The sequence below is a fragment of the Ischnura elegans genome, chromosome 7 (genome assembly GCF_921293095.1).
Source record: "Ischnura elegans chromosome 7, ioIscEleg1.1, whole genome shotgun sequence".
Classification (NCBI taxonomy): domain Eukaryota; kingdom Metazoa; phylum Arthropoda; class Insecta; order Odonata; family Coenagrionidae; genus Ischnura; species Ischnura elegans.
Window position 1 is genome coordinate 103,093,601 of NC_060252.1, and position 22,594 is coordinate 103,116,194.

Genomic DNA, 22,594 nt, shown 5'->3' on the forward strand with positions numbered 1-22,594 from the left:
CTCGTTTTTGGTGCCTCTTTGAAAGGGACAAGAGGGGGGAGGAGTGTACAACCTGGAAAACCTCCTTGTGACTATGCCATGTTGCCAGCCATCATAACCTTTTATATTCAAGATTCTACTCCTCATCCTTCTTTATATCAATGATTTTCTTATTCTTGACTCTCCAGATGATATTAGCTGGAAGCCCATTTTTATGCCTCATATGTATTAAATTTTTTCCTATGGTCCAAGTCCCTGTCTCGTTAAAACCTTGAAACCTGTGGTATTTTCATAATCAGGTTGTGTAAAACACAAGGTTTTTTTTTATTAACCCCTTTACTGCCACCGGGCCGATATGTCAGCCCTCGCTGGTTGAGCGAAAACTGCCAGGGGCCGATTTATTTCACTTTTTTTCGTGATTGTGGCCTTTTCAGCAGCTGTAATTTATGTAAACCCCCAAAATATATCTATGGTTATAAGATGTAAATATATCTTAAGAATTGGGAAAAAAATCTAGACGTATTAAATAAAATTAAGTAGCTGAAAGATTTTTAAATCTGAAAAGTTGCTAATAGAGGAAAATAGCCTTGGCAGTCTTCGTACATCCCACCTGAAATGGGCTGGCAGTAAAAGGGTTAAATGCAGTACATTTAGGAACTGCTAAATGGCAGCATCTTCCATAAAAAGAAGACCAGATAGAAAAAGAAAGAAGCTACATTGTTTGGGCCCGAGAAAAATTCACAGAATGTTTCCATGGAATTTAATAAGACACCCTGACCTCGGGTCTCTAGCAGAAATTATACAGCCCGAGGTATACTCGGGCTTAGCCCTCTTGCACTGGCATGTAAGTACCTTGAATGTTACCAGTTCTGGGAAAATAGGTACCTTGGATGTTACCAGCTCTGGGAAATACGTAACATTGGATAACATCTGCTCTGGCAAAATGAGCCAAGAATTATTTGGCTACAAAAGAAATAACAGTAACTCAAGCAGTGTAAGCAAAAATGCAAGAGCCTCAATCAATTGTTGTGTTGCCCTTGAATTGAAAATATTTTGGCAGGCTGATTTCTGAATAGGCTAAGTCAAAAACTAGCAGCTGAGAACCATTATATTTTATTTCAAAAGTTGTTAATTGTTGGAATTATTAATCAACATCAAACATCATGACTTAAAATTTGTCCCAAAGAGAAATTTTTGAGACATAATAGCAAATGATGTGAGAGGTTATTTAATTCTTGATTTATGTAACCATATTTCATTAAAAATTTTCAAAATTATGAAATAAATTGGTGTACATCATAAATCATTTTTATAAAAAACGACAGAATTTTCCACTTGACTCATGAAAAACATTCATACTTTATCAAGTTTATACATAAGATATAACTGAAGGACAAAAACAGTTTCATCAATTTGAAGTTCAGCTTCAGTCAGTTTGTTCATTGTTACACGAACTTTTTCCAGGACTGTCCTCTCAGGAGGGGTCAACATATCCTCAATCTGAAATATGAAGTTAGGAGAAATATATTACTCAACTTGGAATCATGAAAAGTCATTACATACAAAATAACATGATGACACTTACTAACCAGTGAATGATTGCAATGAGGTATTATACGTTTATATTTTGTGGCCTAAAGATTAAGCTGAACATGCAACGCAAATAGTACCTCTGGATATTTTCTGTTATTGACACAACGGTTGTACTATGCATCAAAAAGTTTTCCAGAAAATGATTCCCAGCATCTCGTAAAAGAAAGATATTCTTGGGTGGGTAACCTTATGTAGCTAGTAGCTAGCTTTGCAAATTTGTTGGCCATATCCAGTGGCGCCAACTCCATGGGGCATGAGGGGGCCCGAGCCCCCTCAAACATTAGAAATCAGGGGTAGGAAAAGATGTATCAGGCTTGTCAATTTTCCTCAGATTGTTAAGTTATCAAGAGTCGAATTTTCAGAGTTCTAATGTTGATCATATGACTCTTCAAAGATGCTAAAAAAAACTTCAAACTCACTATTTATAAAATTTCCCAGGGCAAGGCTCCCAGTATGGGCCCCCCAATATTTTATAAAAGTCGGCACTCCTGGCCATATCTCGCCACTCGCTCGCCATTGCTTTTCTATGGCACATTTTGGTTTGCATTGGTGCATTCCCATCATAAATTTCTGCTAGCAGTGCCCTGCATCCATAACACTAGTTCACTTCATTTCTAATCCGTAATGTAGCTTCCTCATGCTTTGATGTATGCCATGACTATGAGTCCTATTATGAATACTAATATTATAGCTAAGGAATTGGCATGAATATCTCTTGAGCATAATCCCTGTGAGTGAAACAAATAAACTCATATTCTGCTTGTGTGATATAGTGCATTTTGGTGAAGAATCATACCTTGCCATGCACCGAGGAGTAAGTTTGCATTGTATGATGTTTAGGCTTTCTGAGGGACAAATAGGCAGTGGAAAGATGTAAGCAAAGAACTGTATAAGCGTGTGTAAGAGGCGTACACATGTAAGAGGCGCACCCCTATTTTGAGCATCGAAGCTATAAAGAAAAAAATTTGGCGGCATTTGTTTAATCCTATCGTGCGGTGTTGCAGACGCATGCCTGGAATTTCGACAGTTATCAAAATTTCCTCTTTCAATACTAATCCTCAATACTAATACTAATCCTTTCAATACCAATACTAATCCTCTTTCCTCTTTCAATACTAATTGAAAGAGGAAATTTTGATAACTGCGGCGGTAATAGCGGCATAAGAGGGAGTAGAAAGAGTTCCGATCCTCTCTTAGCATACTCCGTTGCTCTACGATGATAGTCCTACTCACGAAATTTTTTGTAAAAGCTCTCACAGGAGTATTGCAATAGAATTGCCGCCGCGGAATAAGGCAAAACATGACGGGCACATAGCATGAACCTTCCCATGAGATTGGACAACAATCGGGGCAATATCAGCGCCATAGGATAATAACCACGTCGTAAATTTAACGGAACCACACTCGGCCCTCCATCAGCCAATGCCTACGCCGTAATTTTCCTTTCCGAGACCACACAGGAAAATAGGAAAATATCAAGTTACAGGGGAACAATGGAAACGTGTTTCATCCCTACCCCCATCTCACAAACTGACGTTTATCGTTCTACCAGGTTCAATTCTCCCAGTTTCTGGAGGCCAACTTAGTAGGTGAGTCACCTACTAAGCTCGAAGATATCTCGATATCTTTCAGCAATTGTATGACACGCATGAGGTTTTAAAAAGAATGAGACCTAACGCGACGTATATCTGACATCATTTAAGTTTTTTAAGCTCTAATTGATTAACACAAAGATTTAGAGTTAAAACAAGGCTACTAATATTCAACATAGTCCAAAAAACACAATTTCGGAAGGAACAAGCGTAGCATAAGCGCATTCAAACAAGACGAGACGGACTGGAAACTTCAGGCAACGCAAACTGCGTACTTCACATTGCTGCGCCTTCGTCCCTTCGCTTTGAAGGCAACGACGTCACATGCAAGATCGGACGTGTTCTTCCCTTGCTCCTTCGCTCATAGCCTCGTAGCTTGAAATACGGAAGGGAGGGAGCGCGCTCCTTCCCCTCGACCTCTCCTTCAGCGCTCTTCAATTATAAGCATTTCCGATTTCTCCTATCCACCATTTAGTCCAACAATGAACACACTCGTTCGAATTTTTTAAACCGCAGGTTTTGACATCAATATAATTTTCAGTTGCAAAAATCCTCATATTAGCGTCTGAAGATGATTTTTGAAAAATCAGGTCCCCAGGGTAAAGGAAATTGCTCGGCAAGAGAGATGTTGACTATTAACCATGTATGTCCTTCAAAACTACGTGTTTCTCTACGTCTGATATCCGATTACTATATGCAGTATAAATGCCGTGGGATATCCAATCGTGACAGTAAATTTGGCACGACCTCCGGAGCAAAATACCCCGCGCGATCTTTTCCATGTTCACCTCTGGGGTACCGAGGTGACGGCGCGATGCTTACAAGAAAAGCAAACAGGAGCATTTTAAAAATACGTCACTAAGGGAAAAACTCCCCTGCCTGCCGCTTGTTTTTGACCCAGGGTTCCAGATGACTGACTCATGCTGAAAACCAAGGCCACTCAGTTCCCCTTGGACTTGCGACCGGCGAAGGGGAGGGGAGGAAGATCAGAAGTTTGTGTAAGAGGCGCACCCCCATTTTCGGCTGCAATTTCTGGGAAAAAAGGTGCACCTCTTACACGCGCTTATACGGTAATTTTCTCCTTAACTAGCCTTTTTTAGCCATACATCTAATCAAGGCCTGATCCATGATTTTTTTCTGGGGGGCACAAGGGTCTGACAGGCAAACGATCTTCTCATACTTGAGATTACAAACAAGATACATATGTACAACAATTACTGTACGAAATTTTATCTTAATTTTAATATGACAGTTATTAATATGAAATTAAATGATTGAGGCTCTGAAATATACAAAACAAAACGATCGTAATGATAACCGTATAAAAAATTTGTATATTTTTTTAAGCATCTGAGGGGGGCATGTGCCCCCATGCCCCTCCCCTCCCCTACATCTGACTCTGCATCTAATCTATATTTGCTATATACAATCTATCCTGGAAGGAAACAAGAAATAGCGCTGGCACCTTCAAGTTTGTACGCAAAGTATTGTAATAATCTAGTAATATTTGATTCCTTGGCTACCTACATTCACTGTGGTATTTATGCAATTTCTATATGATGGATACAGGCTTGGTTTCATTGTGAGCAAGAAGATGAAGCTGCTACAGGAAATTATAAGTATTAAAAGTCTGCAAATGGATGAGGAAGCATGGAATTACTAGGTTTTGTGGGTAAGAAACATAAACACTAAGCACATATCACAGTTGCAATCTAAAATTTCAATTCATATTCCCTCAAAAGCAAAAGGTAAAAAGGAAAGATATCACTCACTAATCATAATTCACCACACAATTTTTACCTCTGCTAACTGATCTTCTGAAGCACCTCTCTCTTTCAAACTTAAGGCAATTGACTCAATCCTTTGCTGCTTTTCAATAAGCCTTTTGTTGTCACTTTTTTTGGCTCTCCTCCTTTCCAAAGCATTGTAGAGAGCCTTGTAACACATTTCAAGAGTCATGCGAACGACCTGTAATTAAAAATAATCAATAAAATAACAGTCACCATCTCTCAGGAAAGGAATACTAATTATCAACTCACTGACATATTGCAAAACGGGTATGTAATGGTAAGGCGGTGTAAAAATATTCGCTAGCTGTCTATTAAACCTTTTATAGAGGTTATAAGTGCATATTTTGTGGTTTTGTACGTTGTGTCCATCGTAAGAAGATATGGCATTGTTTGCGCTACTTCATTGTTTGATATCACTTGTACAGTTATACACAGAAATAGTTTTTATTTGGAGTAAGAGCACTCTCTCCTGTGGCAAGGAATGAGCAGGTCTGGGCCTACCCAGGCCCCTATGTGTCCTATCCTCTATGCAAAGCCAACAGTTCTCCAGATAGATGCATTGTATTTAATGTGTGGTGAGACTATGAATGGTTGCAAATTTCACAATAAGCATTTGTACATTTTATGTTTTTCTGAAACACTACAAAACGTGCATGCATTTAGGTATTGTTATTCATCAAAATTACAACCTAATAAAAAAATAACTAGCAACCAAATGGTAATAGACGAGCATATTCACTAGGGAAAACATTGGAATGGGCTTCAGTAATTCTGTTTTTGCATTAAAAGGATGCCATAATGTTGTGAAAAGGTATTTTTAAGAACTACAGAACGAAAAAAGTACTGAATTTGGCTACTCGTGAAATCATTTATTTTAATTCAACAGTGCACATCTCATCAGTGACTTCCTTAAACAATTACGTCCCCATTTTAAAAATGGCAATTATCCATTCTTCATTCTGTAACTTTCCTCTAATTGCTTGCATCAGTTTTTGAACAATCTTGCAGTTTTCCTTGGTATTTTACTAAGTTCCTGTCTTTCTCTGCCAGATCCCACACATATTCAAGGAGCAGCCTGACAAGTGAAAAAGCAATTCTCTTTCTCTCCCAAAACCTTTCCCGCAACATGCTTGATGAATCCTAGTTTCTTCAGGGCTTCACAAATATTTCTGATAAATGTTCCCCATGTTATTGCCCACTATATTACATTCAGGGTAGGTAACTCTACCACTTATCAATGTAGGAAGGGTCAGCTTAGAGTTGATGGTTCCCCTACATCTCACACTAATCATTCTGCATGGTGCACTCTGGGCCATGCATGCCAATTACTTTACATGGGGGCTGAAATTAAGCACCTTCAAATAGGAATAACATTTCTCCTTCTTCCACTGCTTTTTAGGCTATAACACGTATTCTACTGCTGTGTATTCTTTATCTTTGCTGTCTTATAGACTAGCACCATTTTCTATTCTTCACTAGCAAATTCAACCCCCAACGTCTAGAACCATGAGCCTCCGTAAAATTGCTATGAAAGATCAGGAACCTGAAGAGCATAGTTGTCTGTGCAGTGGCCTGGAAAGCCAAAGGTCCATTTTGATTGGCTTGAGTCCCGGTCCAAAGGAAATTTTTTCTCATGGTAATTCATGCATATTAACCCCATTCAGATTAAGGATACTTGTGTATACCTTTGTTATGTATTTTCTTATTTCTTTAGCGAGGTATGAGACTTCCTTCATACTTATTACTTGACAAATTTCCTTCTCCCAAGCACTTCTTTCGAAGCTCACTTCCTATGCCTTTTCAGCCTTTATTTTCCTCCCCTCGGCTTCTTGAAATGGAAGCTGAATATTCATTCAATTTCTCTACCTGAAATTTGCTTTTCCTTGTTTAATTCATTTTAAAGAATTTTAGGTGCAATTTCAACTCCATTACATTATGGTCACTGATGATACACGCCACCATATTTACAATTTTTTGGAGAAAAATTATTTAAAATTGTAGAAAATCCTTCCTGTATAAAAAAATATCAACTACAAGAAAAATTATAGAAAAATAATCTTCATGCTTCCCAAGATTGCAATGATGCTGCTTTCCCCATGACGTACTTTAAGGTTTACAAAGGTAAATTTCTTTATTTAACACTATTCATATCTTTTTAGGAAACAGGATTCCAGAATAACACCAAGAGATAATACTGGAAAGCAGCAGCAACATAGAAAAATCACTCATTGAAGCAGAAATGGTTGATCAGCACTTTCGTCCAAAGGTGTCAATTGTTACAACTAATGCACCTTTTCGTGTACTTTGGCATAGTACTAAGACAATGAGTAATTACAATTAAACAAATGATTAAATAGTCACCTGCTCCAGGTCCACATGGTAGAGGTAAAATGTTTTATTTGGGCCAGTATTAGACAGTGTTTTCCTCAGCTCCCTCAATTGCAAAAAATTTTCTTGAGATAGCTGATATAAAAGCAGTTTGCACTCCTTCGATGGTATCATGCATAATTGCAGAATTTGGTCTTGCTCTATAAACTTTTTAATTTTAACTAACCTAAAATTAAATTAGAATAAGAGTTAGAAAACAAATACGTATATGCTTAGATAATACATCTATGTGCAACTTAGATAAGATTAGTTCAATATTTTAAATTGTACCTCAAGTATACATATTTTGAATTGAAGCATACTTTACCTAAGTATCCTTGCTGCTTTGGAACCTAACCTTTCCACAACAATGTTTTCAATAGTCACCCATGCCAGCTGAATAAATGCATTCTTCATGTTGACACAATATTGACCACCACCTCCATCACCACATCTATCCACAAATTTACTAGAATCCTCTTCTGAAATTAATAAATAATTTCATTCAGTTGCATCACATACATAAGTTTAAAAAAATACTTTTATTTAATAACTTTAACATTCTATGATTTAACAATAAAAAATGAATCAGCAATAAAAAATGCATGACACTACACCTTACAAAAGAGCATGCATATGAAAGACCTGATGCATACGACCTAAGATTGGCTTGTCCATTGAGGAGATTGAGTTGGTAATTGTGTGAATATCATGCAACTAGACACCTATGTTCAATGGCAATGCCATTCAACACAGGTGACTGAGAAAATTTCATTGTTTTAAGCCCAAAACAAATACAGTAGAATCCTGATTTAAGGTTTTTCAGGGGGGACAAAATTTAAAACACTAAATGTGGAAAAACACTAAATGAGGACCTGCCATTTTTTTCAGGTTTTAGGGTCTGTAATGATTGGAATGGCTTTTTATGAATAAAAAATATTATTTATAAGTAACTAAAAGGTGCTGAATGCAGCAAAAAATTCTTTAATGAAATGGTCTCTGCCCTATGAAGGTTGGATGATACTTTTCAGGAATCAGCTAAAAAAAAAAATGGGTAGTAAAAATAAGCAATGAGAGGATGGCAATTGTTTTAATGAAATATTTTAAGAAAATTCTAATAAACATCAACTTAAAAACATTCCCACTCAGATTATTATTATGGACATAAGTGATTCCATTTTTATGCATATATTTCAGTGGTCTCGATGAAATTTAGAATTTTTCTGTAAAAGTGACATGTAGGTGACTATAGAATTTCTAATATGATAAGAAAAGGTGTAAGTAGGTACTCGAAAAATCATGAGGAATGAGTGAAATAAAGGGACAGCAGAAGATCGCTAATCCCGAATTCTCAACTACCGAATTTCTAGTAAAAGGGAGGTTTTCTGGAATTTTGCCAACTTAACGTTTTCTGTTGCCTCGGCAAAACAAGGGATTTATGAGCCTTTAAAAAGCCTCCCATGTGCACATTTTGGATTTCGAGGTCATCCAAAAAAATAGAATCTTATTTTAGTATGCGCACAAGTCGATGGTGATTCAACTCGATGATAACACCAGATTCGTTGTCATATATCCGCGGCCTTATGCAGGTCGAATGGAGCCGGGAGACGTTGCTTACGCGGCGCGCTGATCACCTTGACTCCAACTCGCCTTGTTTCTCGGCAGCTTTTAATAAAATTTGGTTGGACCTTGAATAACGATTAGCTAAACTCTGTTAAATGAAAAGGTTTAATCTTCAACAGAACTGGACTTCATCCGAAAAATTGTCAGTGCCTCTGGAGTTTGGTAATTTCGTCAGGGTTGTTATGTCGAAGTCAACCACCAAGGGATACCTGCCGGATTTTCGTATTTTTCCGCGCTCATCTATTCTACCGTGAGTATGCGGTGATTTTTTTTTCCAGCATGAGCGATTTATTTAGAGTCATGGACCGTGATAGTTCGCCAAAACTCCGATTGTCATTCTCTTTAGACATTAATTAGCACCAGATAAATATTTTTGAATCGACAGCGATATCAACCAGCCGCATATCGATAAATTGGCTCCGGGATATCTAAATTACGATGTAAAATAATGTTGTTCCGTAGGGAAAGAATGCTCTCACTCACGGTCATGACAGGGGAAACACTTCCTCTGTTCTTTCGCTGTTCCTCCGTGGAAACTGACCTTGGAATGGATTATAGAAGGAATCTTCTAGTGAACTGCGCAATTGATATTGGGCCTCCTCTTTTGAAAAGAGAAAGTAGCTGACTGAAAAAATATTGGGCTAATAATCGACTGCCCGTAGGAAGTAGAGTTGAAAGGGGCATAAGCCATCAAAGAACGCATAAAGCATAACGAGAAAACCATTATTGTAGCGGCCCTCGGAGGATAACTCGTGTCATCAGTCGTCACGTATCATCGAAGTCAAGTTCAAGAAGTGAAGGATAAGGTAGTTCGAGGTTATTAATTGATGACTTTGCTCCATTAGATCAAATCTGATACAAAAAGTGCCTGGTGTTTGGATCAGAAGGGGAGCGAAACGTTACGAGAAGACAAATCACCCAACTTGCGAGTTGAAGGTCGCAGTGCTGCGCTCGCGGAAGAAAGCAGTCGAAGAAGCGTTTCCCAGTAGATTCTATCGGCTCTTGGTAAACTTCCATGAGACTGTTCTTGTTGATGAGCATAAATTCGAAGATTTGGATGAACCGTCATGAAAAAACGTTAAATCGGGCGTAAAAATCATGAGCGGGACAAATTTTTACGACCATAAATGCGGAAAAACGCAAAATGCCGAAACACTAAATACGGATAATTTTTACATTGTCCTAATAGGGAATGAATCGGGACCCAAAAAAATAAACGCTAAATGCGGAAAAACGTTAAATGCGAAGACCTTAAATCCGGATCCGACTGTAATCACCATTGGGAAAAAAATCTGGATGCATTTAATACGTAACAGAATTAACTAGAAATAATTAAAAATATGAAAACTATTACTAAGCTTTAAAGCATCCTTGGCAGTTTTTCACATTCTACGTTAAATTGGTTAAGCAATGCATCCCTGGTGTCAATACCCTAGCGTTCCTGTACTATGTGTATGATGATTCATGTGACATATGGGTACGATTGAGTGATTGGTCGTGCCTGTGGGCAAGCTTCACTAAACCTTCTTCATGGAATGTTGCCGCCAGTGACTTCCATTGAATTATGCCTTTGTCCTGAAACTCATCGCTTGTTTGAAAATGCTTGCAATCTAGCCACATCATCATTTCAGTGTAAACATGGAAGTCACACGGCACTAGGTCGGCATTGCATGGTGGGTGATCGAAAATTTCCCACTGAAATTGCTCAAGGAGCAGTTGGGCTGCATCAGCGCTGAGATGACGGGCGTTGCCATGGATCAAAACACTTACAGAAGTCAGCATGTCTTCTTTTGTTTTGAATGTGAACGGACGTAATGTTTCACACTGAGCAGCTGCGTTAACGTTAAAATTCTCTTTCATCGGCATTAAGGTCAAGAAAAGTCAATCCTGAAGCCATTCGGTGAGTTTTCTGGCTGTCACTACAGAGTGCACACTTGGAGGGAGAATCAATTGAGGTAGTTTTGTTGATGAGGTTGCCAGGAACGTTAAACTAATAACTTACGGTAAAAAATAACTTGAGTGTGTGGTGCGGAGGACGCGCAGTTGCCCTATCTGCACAGTACCTGCCTGTCGCTTGTATGGTGTTTTTGCAGAGCTATCAGAGGTTGAAAAAAATACCTCCCTCATAGAAACCCCAGTTTAGATGAATGCCAATGGTCAATTTTAACCTCATTTGAAAAAGCCCAGATTGGTGCCCATGCGATGCCGCTCCACGTGTCGTCACAGGGACCTAGTTTCTATACGAGTAGATAGGAGTTTTACATCGTCTGAGATTACCAATGTATGCATGAGGCACAGAGCTCAGGGAAACATTTCTTAATAATCACCTATTAAAATTGGCTGAGGTCGGAAACATTCCTTCGCTTGATAGGGTATTAATAATCCTTATTTTAGCCAAGCGCTACCTGCTAGCAGGCTGCATTGTAGCGGTGCCCATAGCCTCACACGGTGGCAGCCGAACCAGAATGACATCACACGGGCTTTTCCCAGCATTCATATTTAGCCATCACTTTTCGCACGCAGAAAATTTTCACTTTTCATTTAATCACATAAAATAGATATCGTCATTTAAAAATCTTGAGTGTGAACTATATACACCCATGTCTCGTATAGCACAATTTCGATTAGCGCAATTTCGATATAGCGCAAATTCGTTCCTCGGGGAAACATTGCAACGCAGTGTAGCCTAATCAAAAACTTTAAACGCTCTCGTGATAAAACGTGAACTTGCGCTAAGTACACACGTAATTTCTATCAATTTACGCATATTAATATTATTTCTTGCCTCAAATCTTCTTTTTTGTTTATATATTAATCGAAATTCATTGCTGTGCAATTGCCAAAAGTATTACTCGTCAATTTATCTCGTCTCCTTAACAGAATGATAATAAATAATTTAGATCGTTAATTAAGCGTGGGGCTAGTGGAAATGAGTTTTTTTTCAGCAATACGGTTTGAGACGTATTTCTGCCGTCGTAGGTTACCGGGCGATTGACTTCCAGGTAGAGAGTCTACGCTAAAGCCTTCAAGGTCATCGGTATTCACGGGGGAGAAATGGAGCGGTGGCCGAGTTGCGCATGAATAGCATCAACACATAAAAGGGTCCGCTATAGAGTCTCAAACACAATGGCTTCGTTCCCTCCCCGCAGTCATAGGCCTTCTGCGTCTCAGGAATACAGTTCAGCAGAAGAAGGTGATTTAGATATAGCCATACAGAGTAAAAACCAAGAGAATATGGCAAAAAATAGGAATGCGTGTAGAAAAATCAAGAATTTATCAAGAAAAACCATAAACCTAGAAGAGGACTTGAGAGAGGTCAATTGCTTTGAAAATGGAGAGCGTCAAAGAGATATTGCGTGGAAGTTTAAACTCACGATGCCTTATTTTGAATAAAGACGAAGCTAAAATATCAGTGACCTCAGCCGCACCAACTTCAACCAAGCGGTCTACACATACGGAAAGTTCATGGTGAATCAGTACAAAAAGACGAGAGTGGTAATCGCTCCGAGACATTTAGTGAAAGCGGTTGGTTCCAGAATTTAAACGGCAAGCAGGCATTTTCAGTGCGGCGATATCAGGTGAATCTGCAAGTGTTGATAGCGCAGCCACCACAACATTTTCTGATGAACTCCAAGCTGTTATTGAAAGTGGCTCCTTTCCCCCTCAACTAGATCTAGTGTTGACGAGACGATATTCTTTTGGAAAAGAATGCATTCTCGTTCATTCACTTTCAGGGAAGGAAAACCTGGGTCAGGTTTCAAGGCATTTAAAGACTGTTTCACGTAGCTGCTAATGACTCGGAGGACTTCAAATTAAAATGATTTATCATTCATAAACTCCGCAAGCTATAAAATGGCATTTAAAGTAGCATTTTCCTGTCATTTCGATGAGCTACAAAAGGGCCTGGGTGACACAACAGTTGTTTTTAGACTAGTTTTAAAAATCGTCAACTGCCGGCAACGCATTACGATCCCCTGAGATAGCAGATGTTAGCCCACCCGCACGACAGGATGGAATTTCGAAAGCACGTAAGAATTTTTTTTAACGTGAATAAAAGTCTTTGAATGCGTGAATACTATCTTTAAAGATGTTTTAAACTATAAATATTTATAGAAATAATGTTTTCTAAGGCTTTTTATGGGAATATAGATGTTTTAGAGGAAATTCAATACCAAAGACCTATGCTACCTGGAACGCATCCCTATCTTCCCTATGTTAAAACGCTCTCGTATAACTCAAATTCGTATAGCGCAAAGACCCCAAGGAACGCATCCCTTGCGCTATACGAGACATGGGTGTACTCCAGTAGTAATAATATTTCAATTTAGGCAATAAAAAAGAAATAAGAAACCATGCTATTGAGTACAATCATTAATTCAAATTAAATTCAAGTATATTCCCAGAGCACTCTCAGCAGTAGCTGAGGGGTTATGCACTCAATGTGTCCACTCTGGAGTATTCTGAGTGACTGCTGAGTCATTACTAGGAATATCTTTCCAACTTTGTGTAGTTCATACAGAGAAAGTAGAATTATATTGTGGCATGCTAATATGCAGTGATTGTCGCATCATTTGATGGGGAATTTTTAGGATGGTGCAATGCGGCAATGTTGAGAATTCAGTGTTTCAATCAGTGGCTTGAATTTATATCACGGAATTAGTAAAAATTAGAGATGGGTCGAATAGCAGATTTCTCGAATTCGAATATCGAATTCGAATATTAAATCATTGCTCGAATATTCGAATACCTCGAATTTCGAATACCTCGAATACTAAATGATGAATGCTGGAATGTTTGACTCGGATGCCTATGCAGCAGGCAACACAAGATTTTGGGGAGTAATTTTGATTTACCAATCTCTAATGATTTTAATTTGATGCTAAGTCTCCGTCGTATTTTGACATTTATTTCTTTGCGTAAAATGCTTAAATAAACTCAGAAATACGTCGTGTTTGGTCTTATTCTTTTTGAAATTACGCGCACATTACTAATATTTCAATTCAATAAAGGTGTAACATCAATTGACAAAAGTCATTCTTAGACACCTTTTGTGCTAATAGATGACTCATGCAGCGGTTGACCTCCACAGAAATGGAGAACTTCGAAGCTGGTAGGAAAAAAAAGGTCAGTGGGGGAGAAAAGGGAGGGCCGGAAAAACGTTTCCATTGTTCTCGTGTAACCCGGTATTTTTTCGAATCTAAGGTCTTCGTAATATGATCCCTGCACGAGCTGTGACCTTTTTTTATTTCGAAGAAGAGAAAATCCTCAGAGGGGTGGGCTAGTGCTGAATGGAGAGTGATACCGGATCTTGGGAAATGCGCTAATGTAACTATCCCACGGTACTCACACAGCAGTTGACCTCCAGAAATGGGGAACTTCGAAGCAGGTAGCTAGAAAAAGGTCAGTGGGTGAGAAAAAGGGGGAGGGCGTGAAACACGTTTTTATTGTTCTCGTAACTCGATATTTTTTTCGAAGCAGGGGTCTTCGTAATGCGATCCCTGCGCGAGCTGGGACCTTTTGTTTGATTTCGGAGAAGAGGAAAACGTCAGAGTGGGCGAGGAGAGTGCTGAATGGAGGGCGATAGCGGATCGTGGGAAATGCCCTAAGGTTGCTATCCCACGGCACTGAGGTTCTCCTGGTGGGGGGAATCGGGGATTTTCGGATTTTTTCACCCGACCATTTTCGGTTCCCCTCGTCGAACTCTTTTCACCGCTAAAATCCACGAATTTGATGTAATTCGTCAACTTGCGTAAAACGGCGCTGCGAGCACTAAATGACTACTGTTCTCTACATTTTTCCGAGTCAACTACCAACGACGTGCGTGCGACAGTGTATGACGCGAAATTCAAAGTATTCGAGGTATTCGAGGCGGTACTTTTCGCATAACTATTCGAAACCTCGAATATCGAATACTTTCTAATATTCGAGGTATTCGAGTATTCGCCGATACTATTCGCACATCTCTAGTAAAAATGATGCTTACTAGTGGTCAGAAATTTAAAAAGTAGCAAAATAGTAAAAAAAAAAAACCTTTCCAAATCATGGAATATGTCATTATTAATGCCGAAATCGTAAAAATGTGTAAATACCAAAATTATGCGTTCGTGAAAATCACAGAGTCCTAGCAATCAGTGATTTAGAGTGATGAGGACTTGGAGCATCACACTTGCAATAATTTCTCAAATACTGACATGCAAAAATAAAAGAGTAGTGATAAATAATAATGCAGTTGGAGCAACACATGCAGTAGAAGATTTCATGACTTATTTATAAAATAATTCACAGATGGACAACAGCCTGAGAAATGGAGGAAATAGACTATTAACTTGTCAATCCATCTATGTATCTAAACAAGTTTAGAATCACTAATAATGTCTATACAGTACAGCATGGATTCCTATAAAGTATCAGACATCTCCATTAACTAAGGCCTACCATACACGTTCTGTCCCGGCCTCAAGGCCGGGCCTTGAGGCTGGAACTGCACAGTTTGGCCGGAGCCGCTTGGCCTTGAGGCAGGACCTCATTGGATTCCCATCTGGCTGTCCGGCCAACGATCCGCCTCAAGGCATCACCACACACTGTCAGTTATGCCTTGAGGCCAAACTGAACGTGTATGGTGGGCCTAAGATATGTTGGTAAAGTAGCTCACATCTTTTAAATATGAGTCACATCATTTGTGATTGAAAAAAATCTGTTCCTTACAGATCAAGCAATGTAATAATGAATTAGTAATTACCTAAGACTTTAATATACTGATTCAAATATTTTGACAGTGATGGATGACCAAAATCCTTTCGAATGACATCTTGAATCTCGGTCAGTGAAATAGGATTTGAGGATGGTGCCCAAGGATCTGTTTTCTGGTACATCAGCTTAAATAAATAACCAAGAAGTTCAGCGGCATGGTCATCGACTCTCCTACCAATAGATGTGATCATGATTTGGTCCCTGCATGATAAAATACATGAATATTAAAAATTTATCAATATGAAAATATCATTAACCCTTTCACTGCTGTTCAATCTCCCAAAACCTTCTCCTTACATGTGGCGAAAAGTTTAAAATGCGTTTCGTGGTCGCCATGGAGCAGGTACTTACAGAATGGGCGTGGTACACCCTTCAAAGGGTCGCTAATCCCGTACCCTTTCCTCGACGAGGTCACCCTCGCTGACCCCTCTCTTCAACTCCTCCGAGCAGGGGGGCCTCCCTCCCCAAAAGTGACCGCTCTGACTGCATTTTGAAAATCTATCAATCAATCCGATCATCAAAAAATGATTGTTTGCATCGCACCCCTGCCAATCAAGTACGTCTTTGAACCATTTTTGTGCGATGAAAAATAATGATTTTGCTAACTTTGCTAAAAACGTGGCTAAGGACCAAGGAAAGGGTACTGGATTAGCGACCCATCGGAGTGCTTCGGCGAAATTGCTGAGCACATGGCAAGAAGGTAGAAAAAGTACGTTCACAGCAGTCTGCTGTGCGAATGTACCAGGTACGTTCACAGTAGTGAAAGGGCTAAAGTATATTAACTTTAAAAACATAAATTATAGAACATATAAAACCATAGATTATCCTAAATTTATTTAAAAACAACTTATCACTAAAATACATACTCCGCCAAGAGCAAAGATGGAAAAGAAAATATTCAGAAATGTTGATGAAAATCAGGTACAGAATGATGATTTAAGCCTTATCATAAATTTATTATACCCACCTCATTTCCTGATGAAACCTATCAAAATTTACTCTCCAATAAACATGATCATCCAAGAGGTTATCAGATTTGTCATCACTTTCTTGGATTTGTTGAGAAATCTTTTTAATATCTACATCAGGAACAAAATATAATTCTGCCTCTGTCATGCTAAAGGTTGGAATATTTCCTTCTGTAACTGCAGGACATCTTTGGATAAATTTATTCTTTGCCAGCAGGGAAAACTTATCCCTGAGGCTTTGCAATGACACTGTACTTTTATTGCCTGAAATGAAATTATGAAATATCAAAACTAGGGATTACATAATAAGCAATATTATGCTGGTATATTTTTAAAATATCTGAGAGTCCAGATCGCTAATAGCAAAAAGATTTTAAATACAAAAAAAGTTGGTGCCATGGATCATTTGAACCAGCACATCACCTGGACTGAAGCCAGAGGAAATTTCTTCAAAATAAAGAAAAATTAGAAACAAAAATACAGCAGTCAATATTACCTTATTGCCAAAAAAGGGTGTCTCATTCCAAAAAGTAAGGAATTCATCCAAATCACCGATCAATTTATTGATAGCAAGCACCAGTTTTTTCAATAAGTTTTACAAGGATAAAATGTAAAATATTAATGAATAGTTCACTCATCTCCTCCTCCACAACTACTAACAGTAGTTCTGACCATGCAAATTGTAAATTGACGAGGAAGAAACAATCAAAGCACAATTAATTTCTTTCTAAGTCATATTTTTTCTACAGAAACTTTAATCCACATTGCAAGGTAATTTAACCCCTCAATGCCGTCATGCGTACCCAGTACGCGCCCTGTAAATTTCGTATGCCACCATCATGCGTACCCAGTACGCTTCCTGACCTACTGTATATAATATTTTTTCTCCCCCAATTATTGCATTTTAAATTAAAACTAATTACTCTATCAGTCAGAGAAATGGGAAAAGTGATAAATTTTCAAGTAGGCGAAACGGGTAATCCTATCGAAAGTATCCAATCTATTATGAAATTTTCAACACCAAATAACTAAAGAACATCATGTAATTGTATTTAAAAAATGCATGGAATGTTAGAGATCTCGCAGCTTATTCGAAACCAAATTTAAATCTTTCCAGTTAATTCAGTCAAAACTGAAAATTTATTCTTATTTCATAGAAGGAGACACATAAAACAATAAATATACACTCAATTCACTCAAAAAATTATTATATAGTAGCACATCATATTACGCAAGTTTACAAAAATTTTCAACGATACTGATCATATATATTATGAAAGATATAAATTATTGAATGATAGTATGCCAAAAAGGCGAAGTCATTTAAATCTCATCTGGCCGCTGGGATGGGATTTAATTAAATGCCCGCCGTGCTTGAGGGGTTAAGAAAGATACTTAATAAGTAAGTTAGGGTGGACCTCAACAAATAGAACACGCTAAGCAAAAGGAAGAGACATATGTTTTAATGCATTGTAAAATCTGTTTGGCTTACTTTATCTCCATATCCTTCCCTAAATGCTCATAATACCTCTTGTTTATATTCACTTTCCTATGTTCATATTTTTTTGTTTATATTCACTTTCTTATGTTCATATTTCTTGTTTATATTCACTTTCTTATGTTCATATCTCTTGTTCATATTTCTTTTTTTTGTCACCTTAAATTTTGTAATTAGTGTGTTATATCTAAGTGCGATTATTTATTTTTTTTGTTGAAAATATTGTATTGTTTTTTTTTCATGCACTAGGCGATATGCACTGTTCACATTTGACTGTATATGTATATATATTTATTTACTTTTTTCTTTTATTTATCTATCTCAATGTGAAATGTAGAAATGTACTTATATTTTCTCATGGGCCCCAGTGCCTACGAAAATAAACGATATTATTATTATTAATACCCAAACAGAAAGCTTTGTCAAGAATAATTTTACCTCTCCTGCCATAGTGCCAGAGGCAACAGAGTCTATACACAAACTTTAGTAAAGGAATAAAGCCGTACAAAACAGCATTCAAGGAAGATGTGAGACAGTCATTTTCAGTCTACTTTTTAGTGAAAGCTCCTGCAATAGTGTCCAAATTATCAGTCCATGCATTTTTTCCTAAAATGTTTCAGTGATGGGTCTTCATACCACATACTCCACCATTCAGCATGTTCCTTTGTTTTCTCTAGAAACACTGTGTGGTGATGAAGAGCCATCGTAAAACAGCACATGTATACTATGACACATTGCCTTGTGATTCATTCATGGCAGAATAATGCATCAATTTTTTCCTTACCTTCCATTGCTTCATTAAGCTTTCGAGCAACACTACAGAGTGTCCCAGATGCTGTCTTCTGTCCATATTGGAGTAAATCTTCCACCAGAAGTTCTTCTTCATTGCCATAGAGTGACTTTATCACATACAAATACCTGATGAAAATTTCTCAGATTAATATCCAAAAGAGGAGAAAAAAATCACTTGCTTATACATATACTTATTTCAACAAACCTTGGATAACGGAGAAGCAACAGGAGTCTTTCACTGTGAAAAATATATTCAGGTCTTTCAGGTACGCGACTTTCAGCAAAACTGACCAGATTAAATTTGATTAACAAGCACAATGCTTCCTTGATCTGAAAATAAAACAGAAGATTACCAATGATATATAATGGTCTTACTTCATGTTCCAGTAAATAATACAAGCATTTGCTAATCTATCACTGCAAATGCTTAATTGACAGCAAATGGGCAATCGATGCAATATGTAGTTGACATTTAATAATAAGAAAATGGTTCAGTGAATGGCTTTCTATTTTTGACCATTTTCAGCACTTTTGGAAATCACATACACCAAGTCCTCAGAGACAAATTGTTGTCGCCTTAAATTGGCTGAATACTAGGTTCATATTCTACCCAAATGAAGCTCTCAAATTATTTTCTTCTAATAGCAGGTTCATTTAGCTAAGCAAGACCTAATTCTATGCGAGTTATGTAATGATATTTTTTCCTATTGAGATTGAAAAATTTTGACCTGCATATATGGAACCCTGTCGTTCCACGTCACTTCACCCAGGCCATGTCACTTACCAACTTGGATTTTCAAGTAATTTTTCTTACTAGCCATTATTCTCATTAGCCACCTATGTACTTAATAACCTCGGTAAAATAATTGTTCTCACCCTCATAGTTTTCTTTGCTCTTTTTAAATAAAGCAGTTTAATTCTGTATGGAGGAAAAAGATCAAAGTTACTCTGTTCATTAACCATCTGTACTTGGATTCCCCAGAAAAATTTTCTCTCATCTCCAGTTATCATGCCCGGTGTAAGCCAGATAAGTCTTTTTTGCCCAATCTTATGTTAACATCCTCTTATCTTTTTAACATACATGGATACTTCAGGATCCTACCCGCTATTAAGTTTTTAATGCATATTTTTTGAGTTTATTTTCATCATTGAGTCAGAACAAAAAAGAATTATGAGATTACTTCAACGTCACTGAGTCAGTGGCAGAGCAGTCTGCATTGCAGTTTTACACGTTGCGTACAGATGGCGAGAATTCTTGTCATTTTTTTTCCGAACGTTGCGGACTGATGACAAAGATTCTCGTCATTTAGGCGCGTCAACCTAAACAATTTTAAAGTGTACTATATGTATTTGTTAGTACGTTTTCAGTTGTTGTTCGTTATTCATAATGAATTGATGCATCATAACGTTTGATTGGGTAAAGTTATATTCTAAACATTAGCTTTTAAACCATGTTTAAACCAAAGGCATATTTCCAATCTCAACACCTCCACCCAAAGCGTTCCTAGGAATTTAAATAGCCCGGTCCGCAACGTGTTAAGCAGCTAGGTGCTGCCACAAGCTATTAGGACAATTCCACATAAGTCTACCTGCAATCAGCCATTGATAAGCCTTCTTCAAATTTGTCCAGATAGTGCAATATACCGAAGACGAGATTACCCAAAGGATGACAATAGTTACGAGGAAGCATTCAGGAGGAAGTCATGAGCAAAAAATGGGGTAACTAAAAAGTGACAGCACATACTTCTTCCATGGACGAATGCGAGCAGTCTGAGTGAGGAGAAGAGATGCAAGGGATGTCACCATATATTTTGAAGGATAGGTGATAGCGTTTAAATGGATTATGGGGCAGACGTGATAGTGCTCTCATAAGGGGATTTCAGCCATGCCTCCAGGAAGACATTGATTTACCATTGTGCACGATACTAAGACACATCTAAGATTGGCAGCTCACATGAGAGATCGGCACAAAATGGGCCGGTAAGAAAGCTATTGAAAAACGCACAAGAGGAAAGAAATAGGCAACAGAAAGATTATAGAATATTAGTAAGACCAGAGTTTTCCATGGAAAACCGGAGGATTAGGATTAAGAAGTGGAAGAATCAGTGTAAAAAAAGTTCACAGAGCATCACTTCTGAAGAAGGAAGTAGGGAAGCATTTGAAGAAATAAGGGAGGAGAAGACAAGAGGAATGGTTACCTATCTAATATTTCAAACGCTTGAAAGAAGAGGGCAAAAGGAAAATTGTTTTTTTAAATTGTTTAAACAAACACTGTTTTGAAAAATTGTTTAAACGTGTACAAAAACTACTCATACCGCCACAAAGGTAGAATGGGATGACTTAAGTTAGTCTTGCTGCCTTTGTAGAGTATAACTCGTATTATTACGAATTATAATACATTTAGGGACAACACAACACTTCAAATAAATACGAAATCCTATTCATTTTAATACAAAGAGTACCTGGCTGCCTTCTAACATATGGGCAAATGTAAATATACCTACCCAAAACTTAAACGTTACGCGGCCGTGCTCATTCCTTGCTTAAAATGACGATAGATATACATTATTGATGGATTTCATAGTATCAACACTATTATAAGTACCTAAATGAAGCTATACTTTGTGAGGTGGGACCAAAATTTATAAGATAGAATGCTACAATCGGTAGCTCAAAACAAACCACATGCTCGGTATTCATCAATGAAAGAACAAGGTAACTAATCACAATCATCCAATCGTCTATATAGCAACAGAACACTTGCGTGGCTCATGAAAACTTGCTAAAGATCATACAGACTTATGACACTATTTTCGGACAGCACTGCTATATTTTCATATTAGGTCATTCGTTAGGGACAACAAGAGACGAACATGTCTAACATTTTAACCTATGTATTCAGTTTTAGCATGCAAAATGACAACCTAGATAAAATCAAGGATGTTTTGTTAGAAGAGACATTAAGGCAAATACCTTATCCGCTGGCAAGCCAGTGCTCGCAATAAGTTCTCTAAGAGGTTTCGCTCCCCATCGGAACAAATCATCACCGACTACTTGGGCTGCTTCTCCATAATGCTCGAATAATAACGAGGAGACTAATTTTCCAAATTGCCAAGACATTTCTGCACTTTATTCGCCTTATTATTTAAATATCATCTCCCCATGCGAAAACTTCTGTCACCCGGCATTGTTAAAACCAATATAGACAGAGAAGGTCGTGATGAGTGTTTGGGCTGGAGCAGAAAGAATGACGTCATAAAGGGAAAGGCGCTAAAGGTGCCATATACAAATTGCAGTAAATTCCCAACGGCTTCGTCGTTAGTAAATACGAGTGACCAGTCGTGCTATTCGGTTACTGTTGATGAGGTCGCAAGGACTCAAAAGTCGTTATGATATCCTCCGTTTTCTGGGTTTCCTATACTCATAAACTTTATTCATAGCTGCAAGGGCGGATAGAGGTTTTTTCCTGAGGGTATGAGGGAGCACAAGGCTATGACACAGTCTAAACATAGCTTTGACGAGTAAACAGTCCTCTCATATCCGAGATTATAAGCCCCTTACTTTACGAAATATTCTATTTATTTTAACATTAAAGTTATGAATATGAAAATATTATAATAATAAGTTTGATAGATAATAACG

General features: G+C 37.9%; 1 protein-coding gene across 1 annotated transcript; it reads right to left on the bottom strand.

Moving 5' to 3' along the window:
- Positions 1 to 1,271: 1,271 nt before the first annotated feature.
- Positions 1,272 to 22,161, bottom strand: LOC124162436 (DNA-directed RNA polymerase III subunit RPC3). Its single transcript, XM_046538974.1, has 9 exons — positions 21,926 to 22,161; positions 19,158 to 19,282; positions 18,945 to 19,078; positions 16,662 to 16,926; positions 15,684 to 15,895; positions 7,650 to 7,803; positions 7,316 to 7,508; positions 4,965 to 5,132; positions 1,272 to 1,479 (listed from the first exon to the last, which is right to left on the bottom strand). Exons 1-9 carry the CDS (start codon positions 22,070 to 22,072, stop codon positions 1,333 to 1,335), a joined length of 1,545 nt encoding a protein of 514 aa, XP_046394930.1. The 5' UTR covers positions 22,073 to 22,161; the 3' UTR covers positions 1,272 to 1,332.
- Between the last annotated feature and the right edge of the window lie 433 nt (positions 22,162 to 22,594).